Below are 26,454 nucleotides of genomic sequence, written 5' to 3' on the forward strand. Positions count from 1 at the left end.
GGGGGACAGATGGGGTGGCAGCAGGGGCTGATCCACAGTCACTGGTGAGGATACCAGGGGAGGTGACAGCCTGTTCTAATGAAGCATTCTCTCCTGCTTGCCTTTGCAATCCCCAGGAGAAGATTGAATATGCCTTCCTCATCTTCTTTGCCATAGAGGCCATGCTCAAGATAATTGCCTATGGCTTTCTTTTCCACACGGATGCCTACCTCCGAAATGGCTGGAATGTGCTCGACTTTTCCATTGTGACTCTAGGGTAAGGAAAAGTGGGGAGGCTGCTGCTGTTCTGCTTGTGCCAGGTCTCTTCCACAGCCAATCAGGGACTAGTTTTTCTGGTGATTGCAACGTGTTTGGGGACAGCTCCTGGACTAAGTTCATGGCCTTCTCCCATGGACCCCCTGTTGCTGCTCTGACATCCACTGGGATCCTCTCTAACTCTTATTTCTTCCCATCTCGACTCCTTCATGCCTCGTAGGTCTCCTTGCCCTGGAGAAAGGGGGTGGCATGGGGTCCTCCAGGGTTTGCACATGGGGTGGGAGGTCCCTGGCTGTCAGCAGTGGAGCTGTGCCCAGGAGCTGCCCCCTGGGTGAGGCTGAGCATGGCTGGCAGTCCTGCCTTGCTTTGCTGCCTGCAGAGCTCTGAATCTTTAGCTCAGATTTCTCAGTCTCCATTCTCATGCCTTTCTCCTTTTCCTTGTCCTTCCTTCTGCTTCTCCTCCTTCCTTCCCTGTGCCCTTTCAGGCTCATCACCATGACCCTGGAGCAGGTCAATGTGAAGCAGGGAGGGCCTTCGGGGGGAAAAGGCGGCTTTGACGTGAAGGCCCTGCGAGCGTTCCGTGTGCTGAGACCCCTGCGCCTGGTGTCCGGAGTGCCGAGTGCGTGCTGGGTGCCCTGCTGTCAGCAAGGGCTGGTGGGTGGAACCTCTGGGCCTGGCCAGGGTGGGAGCCATGGGACAGGTTTCTTGTTGTGGCTGGATGAAGCCCAGCCACAAAGTAGCTGTAGAGGAGGCTCAGGTTCTTGCTTGCTCCTCCAGCTGGTGGTTGTCAGCCCTGGGGATCTGCAGGTTGGCACAAGCCTGGCTGCCCCTGTGGCTCATTGGCGGTACCTTTGGGTGCCCAGTGTGATGGGAGCCAGGATCTCACTCTGGTTTCTCAGAGCAGGGATCTTCCTCTTCCATAACTCATGTGAATACAACCAGGATGAGAGCACCAGAACAAAGGGAGGGGCACGGAGCAGCCTTCAGCACTGCCTGGCTCTGTTGTGCTCTTCCACCAGCTTTCTTGGTGGGTAGAAGAAAGGATTTCCTGCTTCAGAGATTTCAGTCCCACCCCACCCGTGCCTCTCTTCCCTTGGCAAGGGGCATTTCAAAGGCTGCTTGCTGGTGGGCTGGCAGGGATACAAGGTGCACCCAAAGCTTGTTAGGAAGTGTTTGACCTCCTCTCCATTTTTGTGCAGGCCTTCAGGTCGTCCTGAACTCCATCATCAAAGCCATGGTGCCCCTGCTGCACATAGCCCTGCTGGTCCTCTTCATGATCATCATCTACGCCATCGTGGGGCAGGAGCTCTTCAAGGGCAGGATGCACAAGACCTGCTACTACCTTGGGACAGGTGGAGCTGTGCTGGGGGGATGCAGCAGAGTTGTCTCTGGGTGGCTGCTGTGAGACCACAGGGACTCTGTGTTTAGCAGAAAGTGTGGTCTTGCCAACATCAGGCCTGGGAGTGTGGCAGGACTGAGTGATGTTTGAAACAGCGCCCAGCTGGGTGTGAGGGGTGCTGAAAGGGACCCATCTGGAGGGGGAGGAAGCGTGGGCTGCTGTGTTTGGCCTGAGCTGCTGCTCACACCATGGCTTTTCCCCTCAGATGTGATTGCCACAGTGGGCTCAGAGAAGCCAGCTCCGTGCACCAGCTCCGGCCACGGGCGGCACTGCAGCATCAACGGCACCGAGTGCCGCAGCGGCTGGCCAGGGCCCAACAACGGCATCACCCACTTCGATAACTTCGGCTTTGCCATGCTCACTGTCTACCAGTGCATCACCATGGAGGGCTGGACTGAAGTTCTCTACTGGGTATGATGCCTTGTGGGCATACCTAAAAAACAGAGGCCAGATACAATTAAGAGAATAAAAAGGGTTATATTTATTGAAGGGCCTTCAGGTGCATGTTGGGCAGACAATGTCTACACCCAAAAATGGACAATGGGTCATGGGTTTCACACTTTTATTAGTTTGGTCTACTTGCATACTGGGGGTTAATCTTCCAATTCCAGCTTCAGGTGATGAAGGAATTTACCCCCAGTTTGCTCTCCCCCAACTCACTTTTGTTTCCATCTCTTGGGGCCTGAGGCAGTGAGGTGTCCTTGATTCTCAGGCCTTGAGAGGAATTGTTGTGTCTGACCAAAATGGGAAAGCAGCAGCTCACACTGTGTGTGGAGTTTAGAGTTATACACTAAAGAATTTCAGTATTACAAATATATGAAAAATAGAAAAGCTAAAATCCTAAGGCATCAGGTGGGCTGCAGCATTTTGTGCCCAGCTTGGTGCAGGTGATTCTCTCTCCTAGGGAGAGGACCCCATGGTAGGGCTCAGTCTTTGCCAGTGAAAGACATCCTGCCCCCACCAACATTCTTACTGTGGTGCACATCCCATAACACACCACCCATGTCTCTGCAAGCTGTCCTTGCCCTGCAGGTAGGCAGCAGATTGCTCCAGCTCCCACCTTCGTGAGGGGGCGTGGGCCAGGCACAGCAATGACTGAGGGATGCTCCCCCAGCAAAGCCCATGCTTTGCAGTCCTTGGGAGACAGTTATGCTGACCCTTAGGCTTGGGGCTGATGTTTCAATCTGCCCCCAAAATGTTTGGGTCTGGATGTAAACCAGACACAGAGTTCTAGGCAGCCAGGGCTTGGAGCCAGGTTTATGTGCCACCATCCCAAACACTCCTTTTTCCAGAGGCTGTTGAGGGGCTCTAAGGGGAAACAGATGGAGGACAGTGCCTTCAGAATATTTCACCTGCATCTCTCGTTGCCAGGTAAATGATGCCATGGGGAATGAATGGCCCTGGATCTACTTTGTCAGCCTTATCTTACTTGGCTCCTTCTTTGTGCTCAACCTGGTGCTGGGTGTGCTCAGTGGGTAAGTGCCACTCTATCCTTTCTGCCAGCAGAAAGCTTGGACTATACAAGAAAAAAGCCTGGAAAAGTTCTTTTCTTTTCCTCCTCTTATTCCTCACCCCCCACTTTTTTTTGTTGTTGTTGTTTTTTTTTTTTGTTTTTCACACTTAAAAGCACTGATCTGTGAGTTACTTTTTGTGTTGGTGTCCACGGCTTTCAGAGGTTTTAGCTCAACTCTCAACACAGAAATCTTTTCCGTGTGGCACAAGCAGCTGTCAGCAAGCCCAGCCCTGGAGCATGTGGGCTGTGGTGTGTTGTGCCAGCTCACACAGCAAATGGAGCTGAGCAGGGAGCGGTCACTCCACAGCTCTGGCTCTGGACACTCCTCACTGGTACCTCCAGCTGTGAGCACACACGCTTTTCTCATGGCCAGCCTAAGGAGAACATCTTTGATGAGTGTGAGGGATCCAAGGGAAAGATTGTTAGTCTAATTACTGCTTCAGCAGTCTCGTCCAAGTACACCAATGAGCTGTCATCAGTCTGTTATGACAATCTAGGCCAAATTCAATTAGTGTTAATTCCCCCCAGTAGCACAGTTAAAACCTGAGATGTTACACTCAACCTACCATGTTAACATCCCAGTTTTGTTGCTGGGAAATATGTGTTGTCCTGGGAAGTGAGGGGGGCTTTTCTCCTCAGGTCTGTGTAGGGTCTGGGTCTTTTTTATATGTTTCATTCCTTGTTTGTGTAAGTAGATCACACTCATCACCTCTATTAGTTCACAGGGGTAGTTATGCCCTAATTACTTGGATTTGTTAGGCCTCTTTTATGACAAGAACCATGCCACTGCACCATTAAAACAAATTGGGGTGTTACTATAACTGAAACAAGTTTAAAAGCACAAGATAAACCACAGGAACCTGATCCTTGTGTAGAGTTGACTGTAACTGCAGGACAAGCTGGACTATAGTCATCTGACCCTGGAGTAAGTTGTTGGCACAGTAAAGGTTCTGAAATATTTTTGCAAATACAGCCAAATTATGTTTGAGATCAGGAAAATTATTGTTATAGTGTCTGAGACCTATTACTAACACATGGCAACACCAGCATGGCTGGGCAGCAGGTCAGTCCTGCCAGACACCAGAGGAAAAAAGAAATTAATTGAAAGAGAGCAGGAAGAGTGGGCAAGGATGTTGGCAGACCTGTCCTTTCCATGTTACCATGAAAAATGTCCTGCTTTCCTGCCACATGATGAGATATGGAGAGCTTGGGGCAGGTTTTCACCCCCCAGCTGGGTGAGACCCCACTCTGATGCTCAGCAGGACTGGGGAGCTGCCCTGGCCAGGTGTCAGTTGGGCTGTCCAGCTGCAGCACCCTGCAGTGAGAAGCTCCCAAAGAGCAGCCGTGGTGGGGAAGGAGCCCTGTCTGCCACCAGGTGATGGGCCCCCATGGCCTTGCATCGTGGGCCAGGAAAGAGGAATGTCACTGGAGTAGGGTAGTGGCAGTGCTGGTGGCAGGGTGTTGCAGGGCTTTCCTACAGGGCCTGGCCTGGCACAGAGCTGTGGTTCCTGACCTCCACACCATCCCCTGAGCCTCTGCCGCTTGCCTTGTCCCAGAGAGTTCACCAAGGAGCGCGAGAAGGCCAAGTCACGGGGAACGTTCCAGAAGCTGCGGGAGAAGCAGCAGCTGGAGGAGGATCTGAAGGGCTACATGGACTGGATCACCCACGCAGAGGTCATGGACAGTGATCGGGCCAGGGGAGAAGGTACCAGCTCTGCTTGCTCACAGACCCTTAGCGTGAGGGTTGGGTTCCTAATGCTGACCACCGAGAGAACCTTTGAAGAACTCCCAAAGGCTCATTTTGCCTGAAAACCCGTGAAACAAACTGCTTTGGCTTCTGCAGGACAATTTCCTTCCTCTTTTTTTTACATTTCCTGAATAATTTGGTTGAATCTGATCCAAACTAGCAATAATTTATCCCCAATGCTAAATCTCTGCTTCAACCACAGGGTTTAATATTTGCAAGGCCTGAATCTCCTTCGGCAAGAGGCACTTAAGATGGCCATGAGGAGTGTGTGCCCTTGGTGTGCAGGGATACAGTGCAGAGCCATAAGCTCTCACACTAGCAAATAATGGATTTCTTGCCATCACTTGACAATTTCAAGGGATTAGAAGTGGCTCAGAGGAGGAGGTGGATATACAGACATTTAGTCAAAAGCTCAGCAAAGCCTGGGGAGCTCAAGCACAGAGCCACAGTGTTTGCTTGTTTTCACCCTGCATGGTGGAAGCACTTTTGATGCCTCAAGCTGAGTGGTGCATGCATGCAAAGAGCCTTGGGAAACAGTGGGATGGACAAAACACCTCTTCCAGAGCTGTGGCCTGTGCTCTGTTCAGCTTCTGCTCAGATCCCAACTGACCCCAGTGTTCTCCATGCTGATGACTTGCTGCTGTCCCTCTCTGGGCTGCTGCTCTTCCTGCAGGGCAGGAGTTTCTCATGCCCCATGCTTGATTTGCAGGTGACCCTCAAAGCCTTCTGCCCAAACTTGGTTGCTGACTCCCTGGGAGGGCACTGTTTGGTGGGGATTATTCTCTTCTGATGGGGAAGCTCTTCCTGGTGTACTTCTGGAAGAGGTTTCCCCCCATGTGTTCTTCCCAAGGGCTCCAAGAAAAGCCTGTAATGTCATTCCCTCTAGGTATGCCATCGGATGAAGGAGGGTCAGAGACTGAGAGCTTGTATGAAATTGAGGGTATGAACAAGTGGATTCTCTTCTTGTAAGTATGCTCTGACTGAACCATCTGCTCACTCGTGGGCTTCCACTGGCTCTCACTTGCTGGCCCAACTGGGCCAGGCTTTCCTGGTCAGCCCCCAGTTTCTGGCAGAGAGACAGGGACTGGTGCTTGGGGGAAGATGCAAACATTAGGGCAGCAAACAGGGAATTTGGCTGTGGTACTGGCAGAAAGCTCTTCAAGGTGAACAATGTCTTTGCTGTGGGACCAGGCTCTAAGCATCCTCCCACAGCCTGTGCAGCGTGGCAGGTAATTTAGGAGCTAGCCAGAGCTCAGTGCTCACAAGGGATGGATGCTGGTTAGGAATCACCAGCCAGGGTTATCACAAGGGATAAGCTCCAGGGAGGTTTCCAAGGGCACCCTGGAGACCATGGATGGCTCTGGCCACATCCTCCAGACAGCAACCAAGTCCATGTCCTTAGCACTGCTCTTCCAGATATCCTCCTCAATGTTTTCCCCTATGAGAGGTGCTGGAGGCCAAAATTAAGCCAGGAGGGTGAATGCACTGCAGTGCCTGAGTGAATGCAGCGAGTTCCAGGGGCAGGTTATGGTCCTCATCCCCTTTCAGGGAGGGAGCAGGGGTGGCTTTGCCCTGCAGGCACAGCCCAAGGAGCTGGGTCTGGCCTCATGGCCAGCTCTGCTGATCCTTTGCCGTCTCTCCAGCCGTCAGTGGAGGCGTTGGAACCGAATGTTTCGTAGGAAGTGCAGGGATGTGGTGAAGTCCAAGTTCTTCTACTGGCTTGTCATCCTGATGGTGGCACTGAACACCCTCTCCATCGCCTCTGAGCACCACTTCCAGCCAGAATGGCTGACACGGGTGCAAGGTGAGCAACCAGCCTAAGAGAGGGTCCAGGACACCGTGCTGCCCCAGAGCCCTGTGTGAGCTCCTGCTGTGAGTGCACAGCCACACTGACACGGCACAGAGGCTCCTAGGCACACACAGAGCCTGCACTCGGTGTGTGTGCATGGTCCTTGTCACACAGCTCACACTGACACAGCACAGAGGCTCCTAGGCACACACAGAGCCTGCACTCGGTGTGTGTGCATGGTCCTTGTCACACAGCTCACACTGACCAGCACAGCCTCTGCACCCTTAGGGACACACACAGTGCGTCCACTGGCACCTGTGCACACCTGGCACACACTCCAGCTGTGCAGTCACACGCATTTGTGCATGCAACCCCACTGACTGCACACACACACAACACACACACATACCCAGAGGTGCATGGAGCACAGGTGTGCACACACACAGAATTCACACCCAGAGGCACACAGAGCACAGGTGTGCACACACAGAGCACAGGTGTGCACACACACACACACACACACACACACAGAATGCACACCCAGAGGCACACAGAGCACAGGTGTGCACGCACAGAGCACAGGTGTGCACACACAGAGCTCAGCCCCACGTTCCCACCCTGCATGGACTCAGCACTGTACAGGTGTGTGCTCACACACACAAGCATGCAGCTGCATGTCACCCTCTCATCTTCCTCCCCTGTGTGGCCCCCAAAAAACAGCTTGGTGGGCCAGAGGAGGGTGAGCAGCACTGCCCTCCTCCCCTGGCTGGCCAGCCATGCTGGGGCTGAGGTCCCTGCTCTGACAGGCTGGATCTCCCACCCCAGACAATGCCAACCGGCTGCTGCTTGCCCTCTTTGTGGCCGAGATGCTGCTGAAGATGTACGCGCTGGGGCTGCGCCAGTACTTCATGTCGCTCTTCAACCGCTTCGACTGCTTCGTGGTGTGTTCAGGGATCCTGGAGACCATCCTGGTGGAGCTGGGCACCTTGTCCCCTCTGGGCATCTCCGTGCTGCGCTGCATCCGGCTCCTCCGCATCTTCAAGATCACCAGGTGGGGCAGGGAGCTTGTGGGTGCTGGCAGCTCGTGGTGCCCGGGCATCACTCACAGCTCTGGGACATCACTGGCCCTGTCCCAGGGGAGGCTACAGCGTGAACAGAGCTGGGAGCTGCTGGGTGGAGGAACAAGGCCAAGCTGGGGGTTTGTGTCCAGGACATGGTTTGGCTGGGAGTGGAGAGTGGGACAGAGCTGAGGCCCCACTCTAGCTCTAGGTTCTGGATGTTTGGGCTGCTGTGGGCCAGGATTCCTAGCTCTTCCTTGTGGGCCCAACCCACTGTGTGTTCACCCCTCTTCCCCATCCTGCTTGCTGGTGCTCTGTGCAGGCAGCAGTGTTATCTTGCTTGTCACACCATGATTGCAGCTTCATTTCTTCCTCCTGGAGTCTGCCTGGAGCAGTTCCAGAGCCCAGCCTGGGTCCAGACTCCCCCTTTCTGGGCTGCTGGCACACCACCTCGGTCTGTTTGGCTAGCTTCCCTGTGCCTGCCTGGTCCTGACCACAGCCTTCCCCACTCTTTCACCTCCCACATGCCTCTGTCTCTCCTTTTCCCAGGTACTGGACATCTTTGAGCAACCTGGTGGCCTCTCTGCTCAACTCAGTCCGCTCCATTGCCTCTCTGCTCCTCCTCCTCTTCCTCTTCATCATAGTTTTTGCCCTGCTGGGCATGCAGCTCTTTGGGGGCAAGTTTGATTTCGAGGACATGAAAGTGCGGCGCAGCACATTTGACAACTTTCCCCAGGCCCTCATCAGTGTCTTCCAGGTCTGGGGCTGTGGGAAGGGCAGTGGGGGGCTGGAGGGAGGGGGCTGGGGGCCTCACCTTGGCTGTGGGTCTCCAGGCAGGGGTTAGGTCTCAAGGGGATGTGGGTCTGTGGGGGTGATGTGGCTTTGAGACAGGAACAGGGAAATGCAGCTGGAGTCACGAGCAGTGGTTCAGTGGCTGAGCAGAAAGGAGGATTTGACCATGGGGCTGGAGCCAAGGGTAGGATCAGTCTGTTCTGTTATGCTCTGCTGTGGATGCTCTTAAGTCTCTTAAGTCTCTTAAGTCTCTTAAGTTTACTACTTAAGTTTACTACTACTTAAGTTTACTACTGCTCTGCTCCCAGATCCTGACTGGAGAGGACTGGAATTCAATCATGTATGATGGGATCATGGCCTACGGGGGCCCGTCCTTTCCTGGCATGCTGGTCTGCATCTACTTCATCATCCTCTTTGTCTGTGGGAACTGTATCCTCTGCCTGCAAAGCCAGGCCCAGGCCCCCTGCACCCAGCCCCATAGCATGGACTGCAGAGGACTGGGGAGGGGGAAGCAGGGGCTTTCCTCAGTGTTTCAGTGCTTGCATTTGGCTTTTCAGTTCTGAAGGGCAGTGGAATAAACCATGGGCTTCAGGGCTTGCACTGGTGGTGGCTGAAGGCTGGGGACTGGGGAAAGCACATCTGGAGCAGGTCTGGCAGGCAGAGATTCAGCCAGAGAAGGCAGCCAGCTCAGAGCTCAGTGCTCACAAGGGATGGATGCTGGTTAGGAATCACCAGCCAGGGTTATCACAGGGGATAAGCTCCAGGGAGGTTTCCAAGGGCACCCTGGAGACCATGGATGGCTCTGGCCACATCCTCCAGACAGCAACGAAGTCCATGTCCTTAGCACTGCTCTTCCAGATATCCTCCTCAATGTTTTCCTGGCCATTGCAGTCGATAACCTGGCTGAGGCCGAGAGCCTGACGCTAGCCCAGAAGGCCAAAGCAGAGGAGCGCAAACGGCGGAAGATGTCCAGGTGAGCACTGCCATCCCTGCCCATGGCAGCTCCCAAAGGAGGTGTTTGGGTGTGAGGAGATGGAATCACCTTTCCCATGGCCCCTGCCCAGACTTCAGTTCCTGCTCTGCCCTCCTCTCTGCTTAGAGGTTACCCAGAGAAGTCTGAAGAGGAGAAGCAGATGCTGGCAAAGAAACTGGAGCAGAAAGCAAAGGGAGAAGGGATTCCCACAACAGCCAAGGTCAGTTCTGGTGGAGGTGAGCCTTGGAGAGCTCCTGGGGGGGGGGCCTGGCTCCTTGTCCCACCAGCCAGGATAGACAAAGACTTGGAGCTAGCCTGGGTTCGGCCTCTTGACCAGAGTCACTCCTCGCTGTAGCATCCACTGGTGATGGGGGCTTTGTGGGGCCAGGCAGGAGCTGTCACCTGTTGCCTGGTGAAACAGCTCCATTGCTGGGGATCCTTTTTCTCCAGTGCATTTCTTTGGCCACAACCAGTCCTCAGTGGCTGAGATGGTCTGGTGCACACCAGTGTGGAGTGGAGCAAAGCCAGTCAGCAGCACCCCAGATCTGCCTTATGTCCACACCAGCACCCACTGTATGCAAACCCCTCTGTTCAGCTGTGCTGACTGTGCTGAGCTGCCTCTGACAAACATCTGGCCAGCAGCTACTTTCCTAGCCACTTTCCAGAGTGCCCTTGGAAACTCACACAGGAGCTGCTCCCTATCTTTTTCCCCCTCTGGCATATTTTCATATTTTCAAGAGCTCCAGGCTCTTGCCCAGCACACACTCCTACTTCCCACCCTCTTTGCTTCAATTGCAGAATCCCCTCACCAGGTTCCAGCCTGGGCCAGCACTCCATGTGCCTGGTGCTGTATGGGCCAAATGCAGAGATGCTGCTTGTCCCACATGGCTTCCAGGATGAGAGAGTCTGGCCAACTGGCACATGCAGCTGCACATCCTCCTTTCTGTCTCTCCCTTGTTTCAGTTGAAAGTGGACGAATTTGAATCCAATGTCAATGAGATCAAAGACCCCTACCCTTCTGCAGACTTCCCAGGTAAGGCTTGTCCTGGCAGGGCAGCAGGGAGGCTGAGGAGAGAGCAAAGGATGCAGTGAACTTTCACCAGCCTTGGGGTACTGAGGTGCTTCTGGCTTGCATGACAAATCAGGATGATGGGATTGGAAGATTGTCCATAAGGTCGTATTCCCTCTCTGGATGATTCTTTTCTTTTCCCTTCTCATGGTCACCCTGCAGGTGATGATGAGGAAGATGAGCCTGAGATCCCCCTGAGTCCTCGGCCACGTCCTCTTGCAGAGCTACAGCTGAAGGAGAAAGCTGTGCCCATGCCTGAAGCCAGCTCGTTCTTCATCTTCAGCCCAACCAACAAGTAGGCACTGCCCCTTCTCCCTGCCCTGTAGGGCTCAGGCTTGGCCCAGGTGCCTCTGGCACCAGCTGTTCACAGCAGGGTCCTGTTTGTGCATGAGAACCAGTTCTGAAGGGAACTGGCTCATGGGGAAAAGCCTTCTGTGTGGAAGGACTGGTACAGATATCCTTCCATGCCTTGGGCCTTCCTGTCCTCAGGGTTTAGCCATAACCCTCTGCCAGGCTGCCATGACCTTGCCCCTCTGGCCCCTTGCAGCATCCCATAGCATTTCTGTCCCTGGCAGGTTTCGGGTCCTGTGCCACAGAACTGTTAATGCCACCTGGTTCACCAACTTCATCCTGCTCTTCATCCTGCTCAGCAGCATTGCTCTGGCAGCTGAGGACCCCATCCGCGCCGAGTCCTTCCGCAACCAGGTGCCCACAGAGATGGAGAGGTTTGGGAAGGGTGGGGGAGACCTCATGGAGACTCCCAGCTCCCCAGTAAGCAGGGATTTACTTGCCAGATGCTTTTCCTAGGCTGGGATTCCAACCCTGCCTCTGGGAGGGCAGTGCACTCTGGCAGGAGAAGCTGGATGTGCTTTCCATTCAGGGTGCAGCACTGGGACAAGGTTTTACTGCTCCATATCTCCATTTACTTCTGGGTGAAAAGATCCACCTGACAGGGTGTGCAAGATTATTTTGGTTTGAAACTGTGGTGGGTTATTGGGGAAAGAGACATCCTATGAGGCAGCAAACTGGACCTCTGGCATGTGTAGTGTCCTCAAATGCTGCTGGCATGCAGCCATGGGAGCCACAGCTCCTGTCCTGCAAGGTGCCAGGGACTGGGGGATCTCACATCAGACAGCTTCCCAGGGCACTTGGCGTTTTTGGGGATCACACGCTTTCAGGTGAATCAGGTGGAAGCTGCCTGGAAAGTGAGAGCTTTGTCCCAGCTGCAGGTTGGAACATGCACTGGAGACAATCAGTTAAGCTGGGGAAAGTTCAGGAGTCATCTTGGTTTGGTTTGATTTGGTTTGCTTTGGTTGGGTTGTGTTTGGTTTGGTTGTGTTTGGTTGTGTTTGGTTGTGTTTGGTTGTGTTTGGTTTGGTTTGGTTGTGTTTGGTTTGGTTTGATTTGGTTTGGGTTGGGTTGCGTTTGGTTTGGTTGTGTTTGGTTGTGTTTGATTTAGTTTGGTTGTGTTTGGTTTGGTTTGGTTGTGTTTGGTTTGGTTGGGTTGGGTTTGGTTTGGTTTGGTTGTGTTTGGTTGTGTTTGATTTGGTTTGGGTTGGGTTGCGTTTGGTTTGGTTATGTTTGGTTGTGTTTGGTTTGGTTTGGTTGTGTTTGGTTTGGTTGGGTTGGGTTTGGTTTGGTTGGGTCAGGTTTAGAGACTGTTGAGCTAGATGGCCTCCCCAGTCCACAGAGTGGACATCTTCAGGATGTTTGAACACACTGAAGCGTTTCCCATGTCACCCAAGTCTCATCCAGTACTGGTGTCTCTGTCCCCAGATCCTTGGATACTTTGACATCGGTTTCACCTCTGTCTTCACAGTTGAAATCGTCCTGAAGGTGAGTCCATGGTCCTGCCATGAGCATGGCCTAGCAGATAGGTCTAGACTTTTGTGGCCATGGATGCTCCTGAAGGTCTCAGTGAGGAGAAACTTCCAGCTGATCCTCCTGGAGAGTCCATTCATGCAGTCTGGGTGCTGTGTGACCTGTCCCAGAGGCTATGTGTCCTCTCCAGTGAGGTCAGGCAGCTAAGTCAGCTGTGCTGTGACATGGGGAGACATCAACCATGGCACCAGCATTTTTATTCTGATGTGCCATTAAGAAAGAGAAAGCAGTGAAAATCTGTGGGCAGAAGTCACAGTCCAAGCCACTGCCACATGTTGTTCCACTCCAAGAGTCTTTACTATTCTCTTCTTTAATTTGCTGACTGACTGGGAGAGTTTTGTGTCCAGCCAGTGTTACACCGAGGATTTCCACCTGAAATCAGCTTCCTGCCTGGCTGCAGAGGTCTGAGCAGGACAGGGTCCCCAGGCCATGGAGCTGGGAGAAGTCCCTTGTGCCTTGTCCACCTTTCCCCCGTGGAGGAACCATGCCCTGAGCCCTGCCCAGTCTCTTTCCTAACTCCTTCTGCTCCCCAGATGACAACCTACGGTGCTTTCCTGCACAAAGGCTCCTTCTGCAGGAACTCCTTCAATATCCTTGACTTACTGGTGGTCGCTGTCTCCCTCATCTCCATGGGATTTGAGTAAGCACCTCCATGTGCCACAGGGTGGGCACTCGGCTGTTCAGGCTGCTGGGGCAGCTGGGGATGGTGGGTGGAGAAGGAGCAGCCAGGCCAAAGGCTGCCCATGTGTCTGTTATGTCATATTTAGGGGACATGGACATGGGACACAGGCCCACAAAGTGGTCAAGGAGGGCAAAGGACACTCCTCGAGTGTCAAACATCTGTGGGTAGAAATTCAGTTTGGATTTGCTTTCTCCAGTGTCACTTGGCCTGATGTGGGGTCATGGCTGGTGACACCTTCATGTCTCTGCCACCCCTTGTCCCTCACAGCTGGCCCCAGCCTGCCCTCCTTGGCTGCTTGGTGGGGTTGTGCCAGCCTTGCCTGGGCAGGGAAGTGGCCCCACCTCAGCTGTGCCCTCCTGCCCAGGTCCAGTACCATCTCTGTGGTGAAGATCCTGCGGGTGCTGAGGGTGCTGAGGCCTCTGCGGGCCATTAACAGGGCGAAGGGGCTGAAGGTAAGTGGGAGCTGGGACAAGGGGACCTCCTTCCCTGGCAGTCCTACCAGGAGGTTGTGTGGCAGGCATGGTGCCCTGTCCCCAGTTCCCACTACCTGTCTGTGGGTCTGCCCAATCCCTCTGCTCTCTGCAGGCTCCCACTCTTCCTGGAGAGGGAGGGGTGGGATGCAGAGCAGGTGCTTGCCCCAGCTGTGGTCACATCTGCACTGTCCTTCACCTCTGCAGCACGTGGTCCAGTGCGTGTTTGTGGCCATCAAGACTATTGGGAACATCGTGGTGGTCACGACATTGCTGCAGTTCATGTTTGCCTGCATTGGAGTCCAGCTCTTCAAGGTGAGCGGTGTCAGGTGGGCAGGAGGGGCCTCCTCGAGCACATCCCGTCCAGACTCACCTGGGCATCACCTTGGTGCCTGCCAGTGCTGGGTCAGCACAGGCTGTGCTCTGCGAGGGGACCCACAGAAGAGCCTGCAGTGAGAGGAGGGCAGGAAGCACCCAGGGTGCTGTCAGGTCCAGAGAGCACCTCTAAAGGAGGTGAATCACCTCCCTTCATGCCTCAGTTTCCTCTCTGTAAGGCAGCAGCACTTCTGACTGATTTCCTCTGTGCTTTCTGAAGGGTTTCCTTTCTCACAGCACTGCTCCTGCTCTAAGGCAGAGCTGGCCCTGGCTGAGCTCAGTTTTGTTCTGATAACTGAGTTTAAATTCTGAGCTGATGTGGGAGGAGCTTTCAGGACACCCAGCAGACTGAGCAGACCTGTCAGCATACCTTAGCTTTTAGTTAATTCTCTGGTTACTTCTTTTCTTCCCTATTTTCCAAATAGTTGCCTCCCAGCTAGGGTGAGCTAGGTAGGCCTCAGCTCAGGGCTGTGGAAGGTTTGCTCCCATCACCAGGCAGTGGTTCCTGATTTCAGCCTGGGATTGACCCCAGGTGTGCCATGGCTCTGGAAACGCCTTGTGAGCTGGGCTGTGTTGGCAGGCACAGTGGGGAGGCCAGAGATGGTGGCCAGGGCCAGAGTCTGCATGGAGGTGGTGATGGGGGGAGTGACTGAGGGCTGGGAAAATGTCAAAACTTTAGGGCTTCTAAAGTGAAAACAATACCATGGACACTTCTGGTCTCTGTTGAATGCAGGGCAAGTTCTACAGCTGCACAGACCCATCCAAGCTGACAGAGAAGGAGTGCAGGTAAGAGCTCTCTGCAGCTCCTGGGTGGGCAGTGGCCAGGGATGGGAGCTGGGGGGGATGTGGTGGGGAATGCTTGTGTTCCTGTGTGGGAATGTTGCATCCAGAAAGTGGATCTGAGGTGTTGTCCTGTTCTCCCTCTCCCTGGGGTCAATCAGGAACAAGCACAGGGCTGTCCTCCCCTCCCAGGGACCAAGGAGGCCCAGGCCAGTGCTGCAGCCTGGGCTGAAGGGGCCCTGAGCTCTGTGTCCCCTCTGCTGCAGGGGTCAGTTCATCAACTATGTGGACGCGGACCCCACGCAGATTGAGGTCCAGAAACGTGTCTGGGTGCACAGCGACTTCCACTTCAACAACGTCTTCTCAGCCATGATGTCCCTCTTCACGGTCTCCACCTTCGAGGGCTGGCCAGAGTGAGTCCCTGTGAGAGATCTGTGCTGGGAGCAGGGCACTGCCATGGGCCTTGGCCAGGGTAAAGAAAGAAGAGCTATGCAGGTTGAGAAGCAGGACCAGTGACCCTGGCAGTGGCTGTTACCCAAGCAGCCCTGTCCCACCATTGCTGGATGTCCTGAAAGCTCTCTGTAACCTTCAAGAGGAGACATGGTCTTTCCCACCCATTTAGGATTTCTGTTGCCTCGATTTCCCTCCTGTAGGCTGCTGTACATGGCCATTGACACCAATGCTGAGGATGCAGGCCCTATCTACAACTACCGGGTGGAGATTGCAATGTTCTTCATCATCTACATCATCCTCATTGCCTTCTTCATGATGAACATCTTTGTGGGCTTTGTCATCGTCACCTTCCAGGAGCAAGGGGAGAATGAGTACAAGAACTGTGAGCTGGACAAGAATCAGGTAATGGGACAAGAATCTGGATCTGGCACTGCTGGGGCTGCCTGATTTGGATCAGCCCTTCTTTGTGGTGACACTGCTGAGTGCGATGAGTTGAACCTGCCCCAGGTCTGTTTGCTGCTGGGTCAGGGCTGGCTGGACCCATGTCTAGTACAAAAGAAGCCTGAAGAAAGACAGAGGGGACCAGAAACAGTGAATGGGCCTCCCTGGACAGGTAGGGTGCCCAGAGTGAGCTGGAGCAGGGGGTTGTGCCCAGTTCTGGGCTCCCCAGTACTAAAGCAACATGGGTGTAGTGGAGTGAGTCCAGCAAAGGACCACCAAGATGATGGAGGGTCTGGAGCATCTAAGGAGGGTCTGGGAGTCGAGTCTGGTGCTGAGGGGACTTGTAGGAATCTGACCTATGGGTATAAACACTGATGGGAAGGCATAGAGGAGATTGAGCCAGGCTCTTTGCTGTGCCCTGTGACAGGAAAAAATGCAATGGACACCAACTGAGGGAAACAAGAAATTCCATTTAAACATTAAAAAAGCCCTTTTTTAATGGTGATGGTGGCCAAGCAGTAGAACAGGTTGCCCAGAGAGGCTGTGAAACCTTCATCTTTGGAGCTATTCAAAAGCCAACTGTCCTGGGCAGCATGCTCCAGTTGGCCCTGCTTTGGGCAGGAAACTGTGACTAGACCATCTCCAGAGGTACTTTCTGCTGCCAGCCCTTCTGAGATGCTGTCAGGCTGTCATTCTGGTTGGGGACAGCAAGGCTGAAAGCAGCAGAGGCATTGGCAGAGGATGTGGGATGCACTGGAGAGGAAATGGGCATGGGCATGGGCATGGGCAGCTGCTGGCCCCAGAGTGCTGCCATGCTCTGAGGCAGCATGGACAGCTTGAGCTGGGGGTGCCAGGGTGATGTGAAGAGCACAGAAACCCAGCAGAGATGGCCCTGGGCTGCTGGGGAGGGACAGGCTGGTGCAGCCATCTCAGTGGTTCATGTGGTGTCTCCAGGGTGCTCTAAGCTGGTCCTGAGACAGCCTGGGGAAATGCTGGCACAAGCAGGCAGGCTCTGAGCTGGAGGGGACAGGCCAAGGGCAGCATGGCCATCTTTGGAGGCAGAAGATGGCTCTGAAAGCCTGTCTCAGGGGGTGCTCTGGGCTGTTTTTGCAGGAAGCACAGCAGTTTCATGAGCACTGAACCCGTGGGGCTGGGCTGGGAGAGAAGGGAGCTCCAGCTTGGCTCTGTGGGGATGTGCAGCGTTGCTGTGGTGCTGGGTGTGCACCCTGCAGTGGGATCACACCTCCCTCCCTCCCTCCCTCCCTCCCCCAGCGCCAGTGCGTGCAGTACGCGCTGAAGGCTCGCCCGCTGCGCCGCTACATCCCCAAGAACCCCTACCAGTACCAGATCTGGTATGTGGTCACCTCCTCCTACTTCGAGTACCTCATGTTCTTCCTGATCCTGCTGAACACCATCTGCCTGGGCATGCAGGTGAGGGCACAGGGCTGGTGGAGGGGTGCCTGTGGGAGTGCACAGCCCGCCTCAGCCCTGTGATCCCCAACAGAGCCTCTGGGTAGGGGGCACTTGCTTATGGTATGATGGGGAAACATGGGACTGGTGGGATGTGGGGAGCCCAGAGAAGGGGCTGCAGCAGGGGGGGAAATCTCCCTGCGGGAGGGGGCTCTGCATCCAGCACACATCTCTGAGCTCACAATGGAGGCTGGATCTGCCATCAGCTAACGGCTCCTTCTGCCTTATCCTCAGCATTACAACCAGTCTGCAGAAATGAACCACATCTCAGACATCCTCAACGTGGCCTTCACCATCCTTTTCACACTGGAAATGGTCCTCAAGCTCATGGCCTTTAAAGCCAAGGTGAGAGAAGAGCACGATCAGCACAGAAGGCAGGCCAGGCCAGGGGTCCATTTATCCTGCACTGGGCATCTCTTGAGTACAAGCACCCCTAGCCCTGCAGCTCCAGAGAACTTCTCCTTGCAAGACCCTTAGGGACCCCCATGTGCAGGACCTTGGAGTTTCTGGAGGGACTACTGCTTGTCAGGGTCCTTGCTAGCCAAATCCCACCCAGTCCAGTGGGCCTTTATTCCCATCTTCAGTGTCATGGTGGGGTCAGCTCCAGCCATCCTGATCCACCCTCCTCATTTCACTCCATAACAAGACTGGGCCAAATACCTGAGCAGGGGGTGCAAGCTCTGACCACCATCCCTTCTTCTGAGGGTCAGAGTCACTGAAGAACCTTCTGGTACTCCTTCCTCTGGGCTCCAGCCTCTGTCTCCTTGACTTACACCCTTGCATATTCACTTTTCTTTGGTTCCTCCCTGACAGGGCTACTTTGGAGACCCCTGGAATGTCTTTGACTTCCTGATAGTGATTGGCAGCATCATCGATGTCATCCTCAGCGAGATTGATGTAAGTGTCCAGGGGCCTGGGCACGGAGCTGTCCCCACCAAGGCTGCCCTGGGGCCAGGCAGGAGTGCTGGGATGGTATCCAGCTCTGCAGGGGGACGGTGGCCTCTCCTCTCTCCCTGCTCTGCTTGGTTCTGAGGGACAATCAGCACATGGCACGAGTGCATGGAGAGCACAGCTGTGGCCCCTTGAGCATTAAAGCACAATTTAAACATCTCCAACTGCCCAGCTCGTTACACTGCCCCCTCCTCTCTGCTCCCCTGAATCTGTGGGCACTGGAGTCCTGTGGAAATCAGTCACTCTGGAGTAGCCCATGGGCAGCAGGCTGTGTGCCAGCCCCTGCCCCACTGCCCCTGTGCATGCCTGGGCGAGCATCCACACATCCAGCCTCAGATCAGTGCAGGTGGGAGTGGAAGGGTTCCCACAGCTCCCTGTCCCCACAGCTCCCTGCTGGCCCAGGTCAGACACATCAGATTTCAAGACATTTGCTCTGTGTGTGTCCCTCTACACATCCACACACGGGTGGTGTATGTGTGCACTCCAGACATCCCTGCAGGAGCTCTGCACTGTGTAAGCTCTGGGGCTGGTGCCTCAGGCAGTGCCTGTCTGCTGAGTGCTCTGCTGGGAGCATTTTCAAAGCAGTGCTGGGAAGATGCCCCTGCCTTCCCTGGCACTGGGACATCCACACCTGTGTCTGGCCCTGAATACATCCCCCTGCTGTGGGAGGTGTGTGCTTCCTTCAGCAGCCCTGCTGGTGGCTCCAGAGGCAGCTGTGGAATGGGGAGATGATAGATTAACCCTCTCCAGTGACTTGGCAGTGTCTCCTCAAAGGGAATCCAGCTCTGGTGCACTGCAGGGCTGGGTCTGGCACTGCTGCTGCCTCTGCCACCCCTGCACTGCTGGCTCACCTTCAGATGCTCTCTGTGCAAGAAGGTGGGGTTTTCAGAGACCCTTGAGAGCAGTCATCTTCTTGTCTGTAGGGTATTCCAGGCCTCACAGATTTGGGAAGAGCAAAAACCACCCACCTTCCTCTCCTTTGAGAGCCCTGTGTCTCTCTCTGCACAGTCCTGCCCATCAGTACAGCCATCCTCTGGCCTCTGGGCTTCTCAGCCTTCACGAGCTCCCAGATTTCATGCCAGTGCCAACAGCTTTCATCTGTCATCAGCTCCTCCTCATCCTTGCCACCGGCTCTGTGCACCTGTGACTTGGTTTCCCAGAACTGAAGTTCAAGGGGTGCTCAAGGCCCTGGACTGGGCAGTGGTTTTCAGTCCCTCTGGAGCAAGAGACCACTTGGCACACATACCAAAATCCTGCTGTCCTTGCTGAAGGTCTGTGGGGATGCCCAGGACACATCACAGGCACCAGGAGGAGCCTGGTGGCCTGACTGGGCTGGCAGGGACTGACCCAGGTACTGTGGCACAGAGGAGGGTCAGTCCTTCGAGGTCCCTGTGATTCCTTGCTCACCCAGATGCCGCCTCTGCCTATCAACAATCACATCCTCTTATCCCTGAGCCTAAGGGATGGTGGGGCTCTGCCTGCCCTTCCCTGTGCCTCTTCTCCCCAATTTCCATCTTACTTCTTCTCCTGTGTCTGCGTTATCTTCCTGTGTCCCCACCCCTCGCTCCCTCCCTGTCCTCCCTGCCTCCCTTCTCTAACTCTCTTGTTCTCTCGACAGACCATTCTTGCCCCCAGTGGTGGATTGTACTGCCTGGGCGGAGGCTGTGACGGCACTGTAAATACCATCTGTGTGTGTCCCCCATGCATGCCGCTCCCCCGAGCCTGTGACCAGCACCTGCACCTGCCCTGCATGGCACCGAGCCTCTCCCGACCCCGCTGCTCCCTCTGGGGAGAAACTCTGCCCTCGCTGGCAGGAATTTGGGGTGATGCAGCACACACACTCATCCCTTCCCACCCTGGCCCCATCTGAAAGCCCAGCCCTGCCCTTCACCATTGCATCTCCTGGAGCTGCCGTATCGGAGCACCTTTCCAGTATCGGAGCACATTTCCAGTATCGGAGCACCTTTCCAGTATCGGAGCACATTTCCAGCTGTAGGGCAGGAAAGCTGGAAAGCTCCTCCTGCCCTGGCTGCCTAAGGCCTGAAGGGATGCAGCCTCTGACAGCCAGAGGATGGAGAGAGGGGCGATCCCTGCCCTGTTCCTCCCCCCAGAGCTGGCTGTGTCCCCTGGGTGCAGCCCAATGTCCTGGGGGCTGACGGGGCCAAGCCCTGTGCCAGGGGGGTGCAGTGGCAGTGGGGTGTCCTGGGTTGCTCTGAAAATGTGGAGGGAGCTGAGTGCAGGGTACCAAGTGCCAGAGCCTCTTCCAGGCTTCCAGGGAAGTGCAGAGTGCAAGCTGCTCTGCACAGGACGCTGCAGGGATGGGGGGCACTGGGGCTGCTGGGATGTTCCTGTTCATGACTGCATGGGCACGAGGCACCGGGAGAGTGAAAGGCAAAAGAAAGAGGTGGGAGGGGAGATGGAGTTTTTCAGTGCAGCCCTGGGAACTCAGAAGAGCAGCCCTGAGGAAAGCAGAGCTGCTGGGAGGGTGTTTACAGCTGGATTTTGTTGCCTTGAAGCAGCTGGGAGTGAGTGGCCTGGGGGATGGGAGTGGGAGGGATCCAGTGGCAGCAGTAAAGCTCTGGTAGGATAAGGGGGCAGTGGGAAAAGCATCCCAAGCAGTGATGGAGCTCAGGGAGGCAGTGCCAGGAGGGTCTGATCCTGGCTCCTGGTGGCAGAGACTGCGGCTGAGGCTGTGCCAAGGGCACAGCTGACCAAGCCCCCAGCATCTCCAACTACCACTGTTAGGTGCTTCCAGACAAAACCCAGTCCTTTCAGGCCAGGAGCCGTGCCTCTTGCCTCACCTTCTGCCTGCCCACTCTGCCCTGAACTCAGTGACAGATCCTAAAACCCCCCTTTAAGGGGGACACCCACAGAGAGTAGGCATCACTGCATGACAGTGACACTGGGTCACTGGACCTCTCTTCAGTCCCTCCTTTGGTTAAAGTCCTTCTGTAACATTCTCCAAACAGCCCTTCTCTGCTTAAACAGCTGGCATTAACCCTTCCTGTGCCTGGTGCCCACCCTACACCTCACCCTACAAACACAGGACATGCAGGGCAAGACCCTGGTGGGGCTGAGCCTGTCTGTGGTGTCCCCATGACCCTCACAGCTCTCCCAATCCATGTGGCAGCATGCCTTCCTTCCTGCATTATCCCAGTGTCAAAAGTGTGAGCGCGGGGTCCTGGGGAGATGAGATTCCTGGGAAGGTTGGGGAGAAGTGCCAAGGGGAAAAGTGCCAGCATATCTTTACAGCCTGATCCTGTGTGCAGACATGACTGGAGCCTGGGGGTGGCGTTTTGTCACCCTTCATCATCCCAGGACCTGGGCCCCCCTGCCCTGAAAACCTGGAGGCTTCAGCACTCTCTGTCCTGCAGCTGTTGTGCTCTGCCTGCAGGACTCTGATGACAACTCCCGCGTCTCCATCACTTTCTTCCGGCTGTTCCGGGTGATGCGTCTGGTGAAGCTGCTGAGCCGGGGTGAAGGTGTCAGGACCCTCCTGTGGACCTTCATCAAGTCTTTTCAGGTCTGTCAGAAGCAGTGCTCCCCTCCCAAACACAGACATGGCCAGGGCTGGTAGCAGTGGCTGATCCTCAGGCTGGCAGCATGAGCAGCGTGTCCTCACGAGGCAGAGGAGAAAGCTCCAGTGCTGCCAGGCTGCTGATGTCAGCCTGGCCCGGGGGCTGTGGTGTGTTGAGCATTGTCCCATTGTTGGGTGGGAAGGTGTGTGGGCCCCCCTGGCTGACAGCACTGGGTGTCAGAGCTGGGCTGGGTGCTGGCAGTGTCTGGGCTGTTTGTCCTGGTCCCGGCTGGCTGGGATCTGCACCGGGGGATGCCTCAGGACATGCTGCAGCATCAGCTCACAGCCCTGCCCTGGGCAGTGCCTCCGTCCCGGGCAGTGCCTGAGCCCCAGGCAGTGCCTCCGTCCCGGGCAGTGCCTGAGCCCCGGGCAGTGCCTGAGCCTCAGGCAGTGTCTCAGCCCCGGGCAGTGCCTCAGCCCCGGCCAGTGCCTGAGCCCCGGGCAGTGCCTCAGCCCCGGGCAGTGCCTCAGCCCCGGGCAGTGCCTCAGCCCCGGCCAGTGCCTGAGCCCCGGGCAGTGCCTCAGCCCCGGGCAGTGCCTCAGCTCTGGGCAGTGCCTCAGCCCTGGGCAGTGCCTCAGCCCTGGGCAGTGCCTCAGCCCTGGGCAGTGCCTCAGCTCTGGGCAGTGCCTGAGCCCTGGGCAGTGTCTCGGGCAGTGTCTGAGCTCTGGGCAGTGCCTCAGGCAGTGCCTCAGCCCCGGGCAGTGCCTCAGCCCCGGGCAGTGCCTCAGCCCTGGGCAGTGCCTCAGCTCTGGGCAGTGCCTGAGCCCCGGGCAGTGTCTCAGCTCCGGGCAGTGTCTCAGCTCTGGGCAGTGTCTCAGCTCTGGGCAGTGCCTCAGCTCTGGGCTGTACTGAGCCTCAGGCAGTGCCTCAGCCCCGGGCAGTGCCTCAGCCCCGGGCAGTGCCTCAGCCCCGGGCAGTGCCTCAGCCCCGGGCAGTGCCTCAGCTCTGGGCAGTGCCTCAGCCCTGGGCTGTACTGAGCCTCTGTGCCAGCCACAGAGAGCTGTGCTGCCGTGGGGCTGAGTCTCCCGGGTCTGAGATCCACAGAGAAGGGGCCAGCAGGAGCAGGGTGGGAGGAGCAGGGGAGCTGTCCCCTCCTCACACAGGGACCAGATCTGTCTCCTGCAGCACCTCCAGAGCCGGCACCCCATCCCTGGGCTGTGTCTCACACATGGTTCTTTTGTCACAGGCTCTGCCATACGTGGCCCTGCTGATTGTGATGCTCTTCTTCATCTATGCTGTGATTGGGATGCAGGTGAGGGGCACAGGGGCAGGGGGTGGGAATTGGTCTTCATCAGATGCCCTGAGCCTGATGGCACCTGGGGAGGTGGGACAGGGAGGGACTGGTTCCTCTGTTAGGCCCTCTCTGGGACTTTGCATATGATGGGACCTGTTTGCTATGGTCTGCAAGGATGTTTGCCACCCCAGCAGCCTCCCATCCCTGGGCTGCAGCCAGGGCAGCTGAGCACATGGCAAGGAGCACTTTGGGATCAATGGCACAGCCTGGACACACCAGTGCTTGTGCTGGCTCAGGAGGCCTCATCTCCTTGGCCCAGATGCAGTGCTGTTGTACTCAGGAGTGTTTTCAGCACTGGCAGGAGTGTCTAAGTAGCTTCTAAGGCCCAGAGCACCCACACCTCAACCTCAATCTCTTTTGGGGATGCCCAGGGCCAAATAAACAAGAGGAGGTGGTGCTCTGGAGGGTGGTTGGTGCCAAAGAAAGGATGGCACACTGGAGACCTCTCCACTGTGATTTACAGATGTTTGGGAAGATCGCCATGGTGGATGGGACCCAGATCAACCGAAACAACAATTTCCAGACCTTTCCACAGGCTGTGCTGCTGCTCTTCAGGTCAGTCTTGTCCTGTTGTGAAAGCAGCTCCAGCAGGGAGCTGCTCTCTGAGCCTGTGGGAATGCCCAGCTGGGAGTGAGGGAGGACCCCTCACATTTCATTAGCTGATTTCTTTTTTGTCCCACAGAAAGGTCTGCAGCAGTGGGAATGTTTCAGGAGAGACTGTGGGTTTACTTGGTGTGGCTGGGCCCCCTGAGGGAGGGGAATTTTAGGGTTGCTATTCTGAATATTTCCTCCCCAAACTGGATTTTAATTTGTGAATTGTGAGGAAACTCATGGGAAGCAGGAGCTCAGCCCAAGGCTTTCCTTGACTCTTTGTTAAAGCTTTCAGTGGCCCTATAGCAGCAAGCCCAGAATCCTGACTGCTCCTTTCCCAGCAGCTTCCAATTCCCCTGTGTGCTGGGCTGGCCTCAGCCCTCCCTGCATGGCCAGCTCCTGCCCAGAGCAGGCAGGGAGCAGCAGGTGTCCCCTCTCACAGGTGTGCCACCGGTGAAGCCTGGCAGGAGATCCTGCTGGACTGCAGCTACGGCCGGCGCTGCGACCCCGAGTCCGACTATGCCGAGGGCGAGGAGTACACCTGTGGCACCGGCTTTGCCTACTTCTATTTCATCAGCTTCTACATGCTCTGTGCCTTCCTGGTATGCTGGCTCCCACAGGACCCCTTTGGCACCCCTGTCCTGCCTGGGCAGCCACGGTGGTGTGAGTTGTGGGGTGAGCCCACAGCACCTCCTCCTGGGGCCATCACCCCCAGCCCACCTAGCCAGCCTTGCTGTAAACTGACACTGCACTCCTGGGGGAACCAGGATCCCCTTGTAGGCTCTTCACACAGCCTCTGTGTGCTGCCTTCCAGGTGTGTTTTGTTGGCCTTGGCAAGGGTGGAGAGGGACAAGATGCTGATGTGCTTGTCCTTTCACATGACCTGCTTGAGCAGGAGGTTCCTCTCTGCATGGGAGGACCCTCGCTCTGATTCCAGGAGATCCCAAGCCCCTTCTGCTCCAGAACACATCTGCCCATGTTTTTGTAGTGCCGGTGCCTCTCCCCTGACTGGCTCCTTCCCATCCATTCCTCTGCCCTCAGATCATTAACCTCTTTGTGGCCGTCATCATGGACAACTTTGACTACCTGACACGGGACTGGTCCATCCTTGGGCCCCATCACCTGGATGAGTTCAAGCGGATCTGGGCCGAGTACGACCCCGAGGCCAAGTGAGTGTGGGTGGGTGGGTGGGAGGCATGGGGAGGCTGTTCCATGGAGTGGGGGGCATGCGTGGCAGGGACAGCTGTGGCACTGCCTACGAGTCAGGTTCCAGCACCTCAGAGGTGGATGTGGACTCACCAGAGTTGATCCAGGTCTGGTAAAAGCCATCCAGTTCACTCTTCATCCAGCTGTGGTGAGGCTACCGACTCTTCCCATGCCACTGCACGCCTTTACCTGCTCCCCAGTGCCACAGGGAGCAGCTGCTTTCCCCAGGAGGAGCAGAGGCAAGAGGAGGGATTTGTCCAGCACAGAAGCAGGGGGCAGGTCCCAGGGATCAGCCCCCAGAGCACCTCCCCAAGCTGCTGTCTGCTGCCTCACTGCTGAGCTGCTGTGCTTCCTCTGCAGGGGGAGAATCAAGCACTTGGATGTGGTGACTCTGCTGAGGCGTATCAACCCTCCCCTGGGCTTTGGGAAGTTCTGCCCACACCGTGTAGCCTGTAAGGTAAGAGCCAAGGGGGTGACAAGGTGTGTGAGCACAGGGACACCTTCCCAAGCTGTGACTGTGTCCTCCAGGCAGGCTGAGAGTGACAGTCCAGACATCTTCCAGTGCCATTCTCTGCTCTGACCTCTCCTTTTTAATGAAGGGGGACAAGGAGAGGTGCTGCACCCACAGAGCTGGGGTGGTTCAGGCTCCTAAAGATCAGGACTTACCTGTGCTCACCTCCTGCTTCAAAGGTGTGGCACGGATGGGCTGGCTCTGCCCAGAGCCCTTCTCACAGGGGACTTGCAGGCCACACTGCAGCTGGTGCAGGAGGGCAGTGCAGGGCCTGGGCATGTGGCTGTGTCAGCATGTGGCTGTAGAACTTGTTTCCAAGAGCTGATGGTGCTTAGGGAAAAGGAAACCCCAACTTTCTCAGCAGAAATACACTTTTCCTGCCTCAGCTCATTCTGGACAAATCCAGGGCCTGTGTGAGGCTCATGTGTGACATGCATGGGCAGGAGCTCAGGCACTGGTGTAATCCCTGCTGGGTTTTGGGCAGACACATCAGGAGATTTGATCCCCAGATTCCTCACAGCAGCCTGGGACACGTTTTGGAGCGGGGAGTGCAATGCAAAATGACTCCCACCTCTCTGAAAGCAGCTGGGGGGATTCAGCCTGGAGAAGGGGAGGTTCAGAGGGGACCTTCTTGCTCTCTACAACTCCCTGACAGGAGGCTGAAGCCAGGTGGGAGTCAGTCTCTTCTCTCAAGTAACAAATGACACTACAAGAGGAAACAGTCTCAAGTTGCACCATGAGAGGTTTAGGATGGATATTAGGGAAACTTTTTTCACCAAAAGATTTGTTAGGCCCTGGGACAGGCTGTCCGGTGGGTTACCACCCTGGAGGGATTTAAAAGCCGTGTGGATGTGATGCTTGTGTACATGGTTTTTGTGGTGGCCTTGGCAGTGCTGGGGGGGACAGTTAGACCTGATGATCTTACAGATCTTCTCTGACCTAAACAATTCTGCAATTCCATGTTTTTCTCCCATGGCACAGTGCCCCTGTAGGTTATTTCCCCTAGCTCTGCCTGTCCTGATGGGACACTTGTGGCTGGGTTCTTTTCCCCTTTGGACTGAGATTGATGAGAAAGAGGCAGTTTTCTCTTGTTTGGACTTGGTTGTTTATTCTTCTTTTATCTATATTACATATATACAGAGTACAAGGAGCTACATGCACTAAGATAGAAAGGTG

General features: G+C 55.6%; 1 protein-coding gene across 1 annotated transcript in view; it reads left to right on the forward strand.

Annotated features, from left to right (window-relative positions):
* The window catches only part of CACNA1S (calcium voltage-gated channel subunit alpha1 S), a 43,820-nt gene that overhangs the window by 10,953 nt on the left and 6,413 nt on the right, over positions 1-26,454 (forward strand). Inside the window, exons 3-35 of the mRNA XM_058855763.1 lie at positions 117-256; positions 741-874; positions 1,455-1,607; positions 1,860-2,065; positions 3,026-3,129; positions 4,724-4,872; positions 5,801-5,879; positions 6,558-6,718; positions 7,529-7,754; positions 8,311-8,518; positions 8,862-8,982; positions 9,412-9,526; positions 9,653-9,746; positions 10,490-10,559; positions 10,758-10,890; positions 11,171-11,300; positions 12,372-12,431; positions 13,010-13,116; positions 13,523-13,610; positions 13,836-13,943; positions 14,737-14,789; positions 15,050-15,196; positions 15,437-15,638; positions 16,950-17,108; positions 17,382-17,492; positions 17,961-18,044; positions 19,717-19,773; positions 21,493-21,621; positions 22,863-22,928; positions 23,434-23,525; positions 24,004-24,163; positions 24,603-24,730; positions 25,128-25,224. Of these exons, the coding sequence (XP_058711746.1) occupies positions 117-256; positions 741-874; positions 1,455-1,607; positions 1,860-2,065; positions 3,026-3,129; positions 4,724-4,872; positions 5,801-5,879; positions 6,558-6,718; positions 7,529-7,754; positions 8,311-8,518; positions 8,862-8,982; positions 9,412-9,526; positions 9,653-9,746; positions 10,490-10,559; positions 10,758-10,890; positions 11,171-11,300; positions 12,372-12,431; positions 13,010-13,116; positions 13,523-13,610; positions 13,836-13,943; positions 14,737-14,789; positions 15,050-15,196; positions 15,437-15,638; positions 16,950-17,108; positions 17,382-17,492; positions 17,961-18,044; positions 19,717-19,773; positions 21,493-21,621; positions 22,863-22,928; positions 23,434-23,525; positions 24,004-24,163; positions 24,603-24,730; positions 25,128-25,224 (4,071 nt within the window). The remainder of the gene's footprint in view (positions 1-116; positions 257-740; positions 875-1,454; positions 1,608-1,859; positions 2,066-3,025; positions 3,130-4,723; positions 4,873-5,800; positions 5,880-6,557; positions 6,719-7,528; positions 7,755-8,310; positions 8,519-8,861; positions 8,983-9,411; positions 9,527-9,652; positions 9,747-10,489; positions 10,560-10,757; positions 10,891-11,170; positions 11,301-12,371; positions 12,432-13,009; positions 13,117-13,522; positions 13,611-13,835; positions 13,944-14,736; positions 14,790-15,049; positions 15,197-15,436; positions 15,639-16,949; positions 17,109-17,381; positions 17,493-17,960; positions 18,045-19,716; positions 19,774-21,492; positions 21,622-22,862; positions 22,929-23,433; positions 23,526-24,003; positions 24,164-24,602; positions 24,731-25,127; positions 25,225-26,454) is intronic.

Source organism: Poecile atricapillus, chromosome 23, assembly GCF_030490865.1.
Source record: "Poecile atricapillus isolate bPoeAtr1 chromosome 23, bPoeAtr1.hap1, whole genome shotgun sequence".
Taxonomy (NCBI): domain Eukaryota; kingdom Metazoa; phylum Chordata; class Aves; order Passeriformes; family Paridae; genus Poecile; species Poecile atricapillus.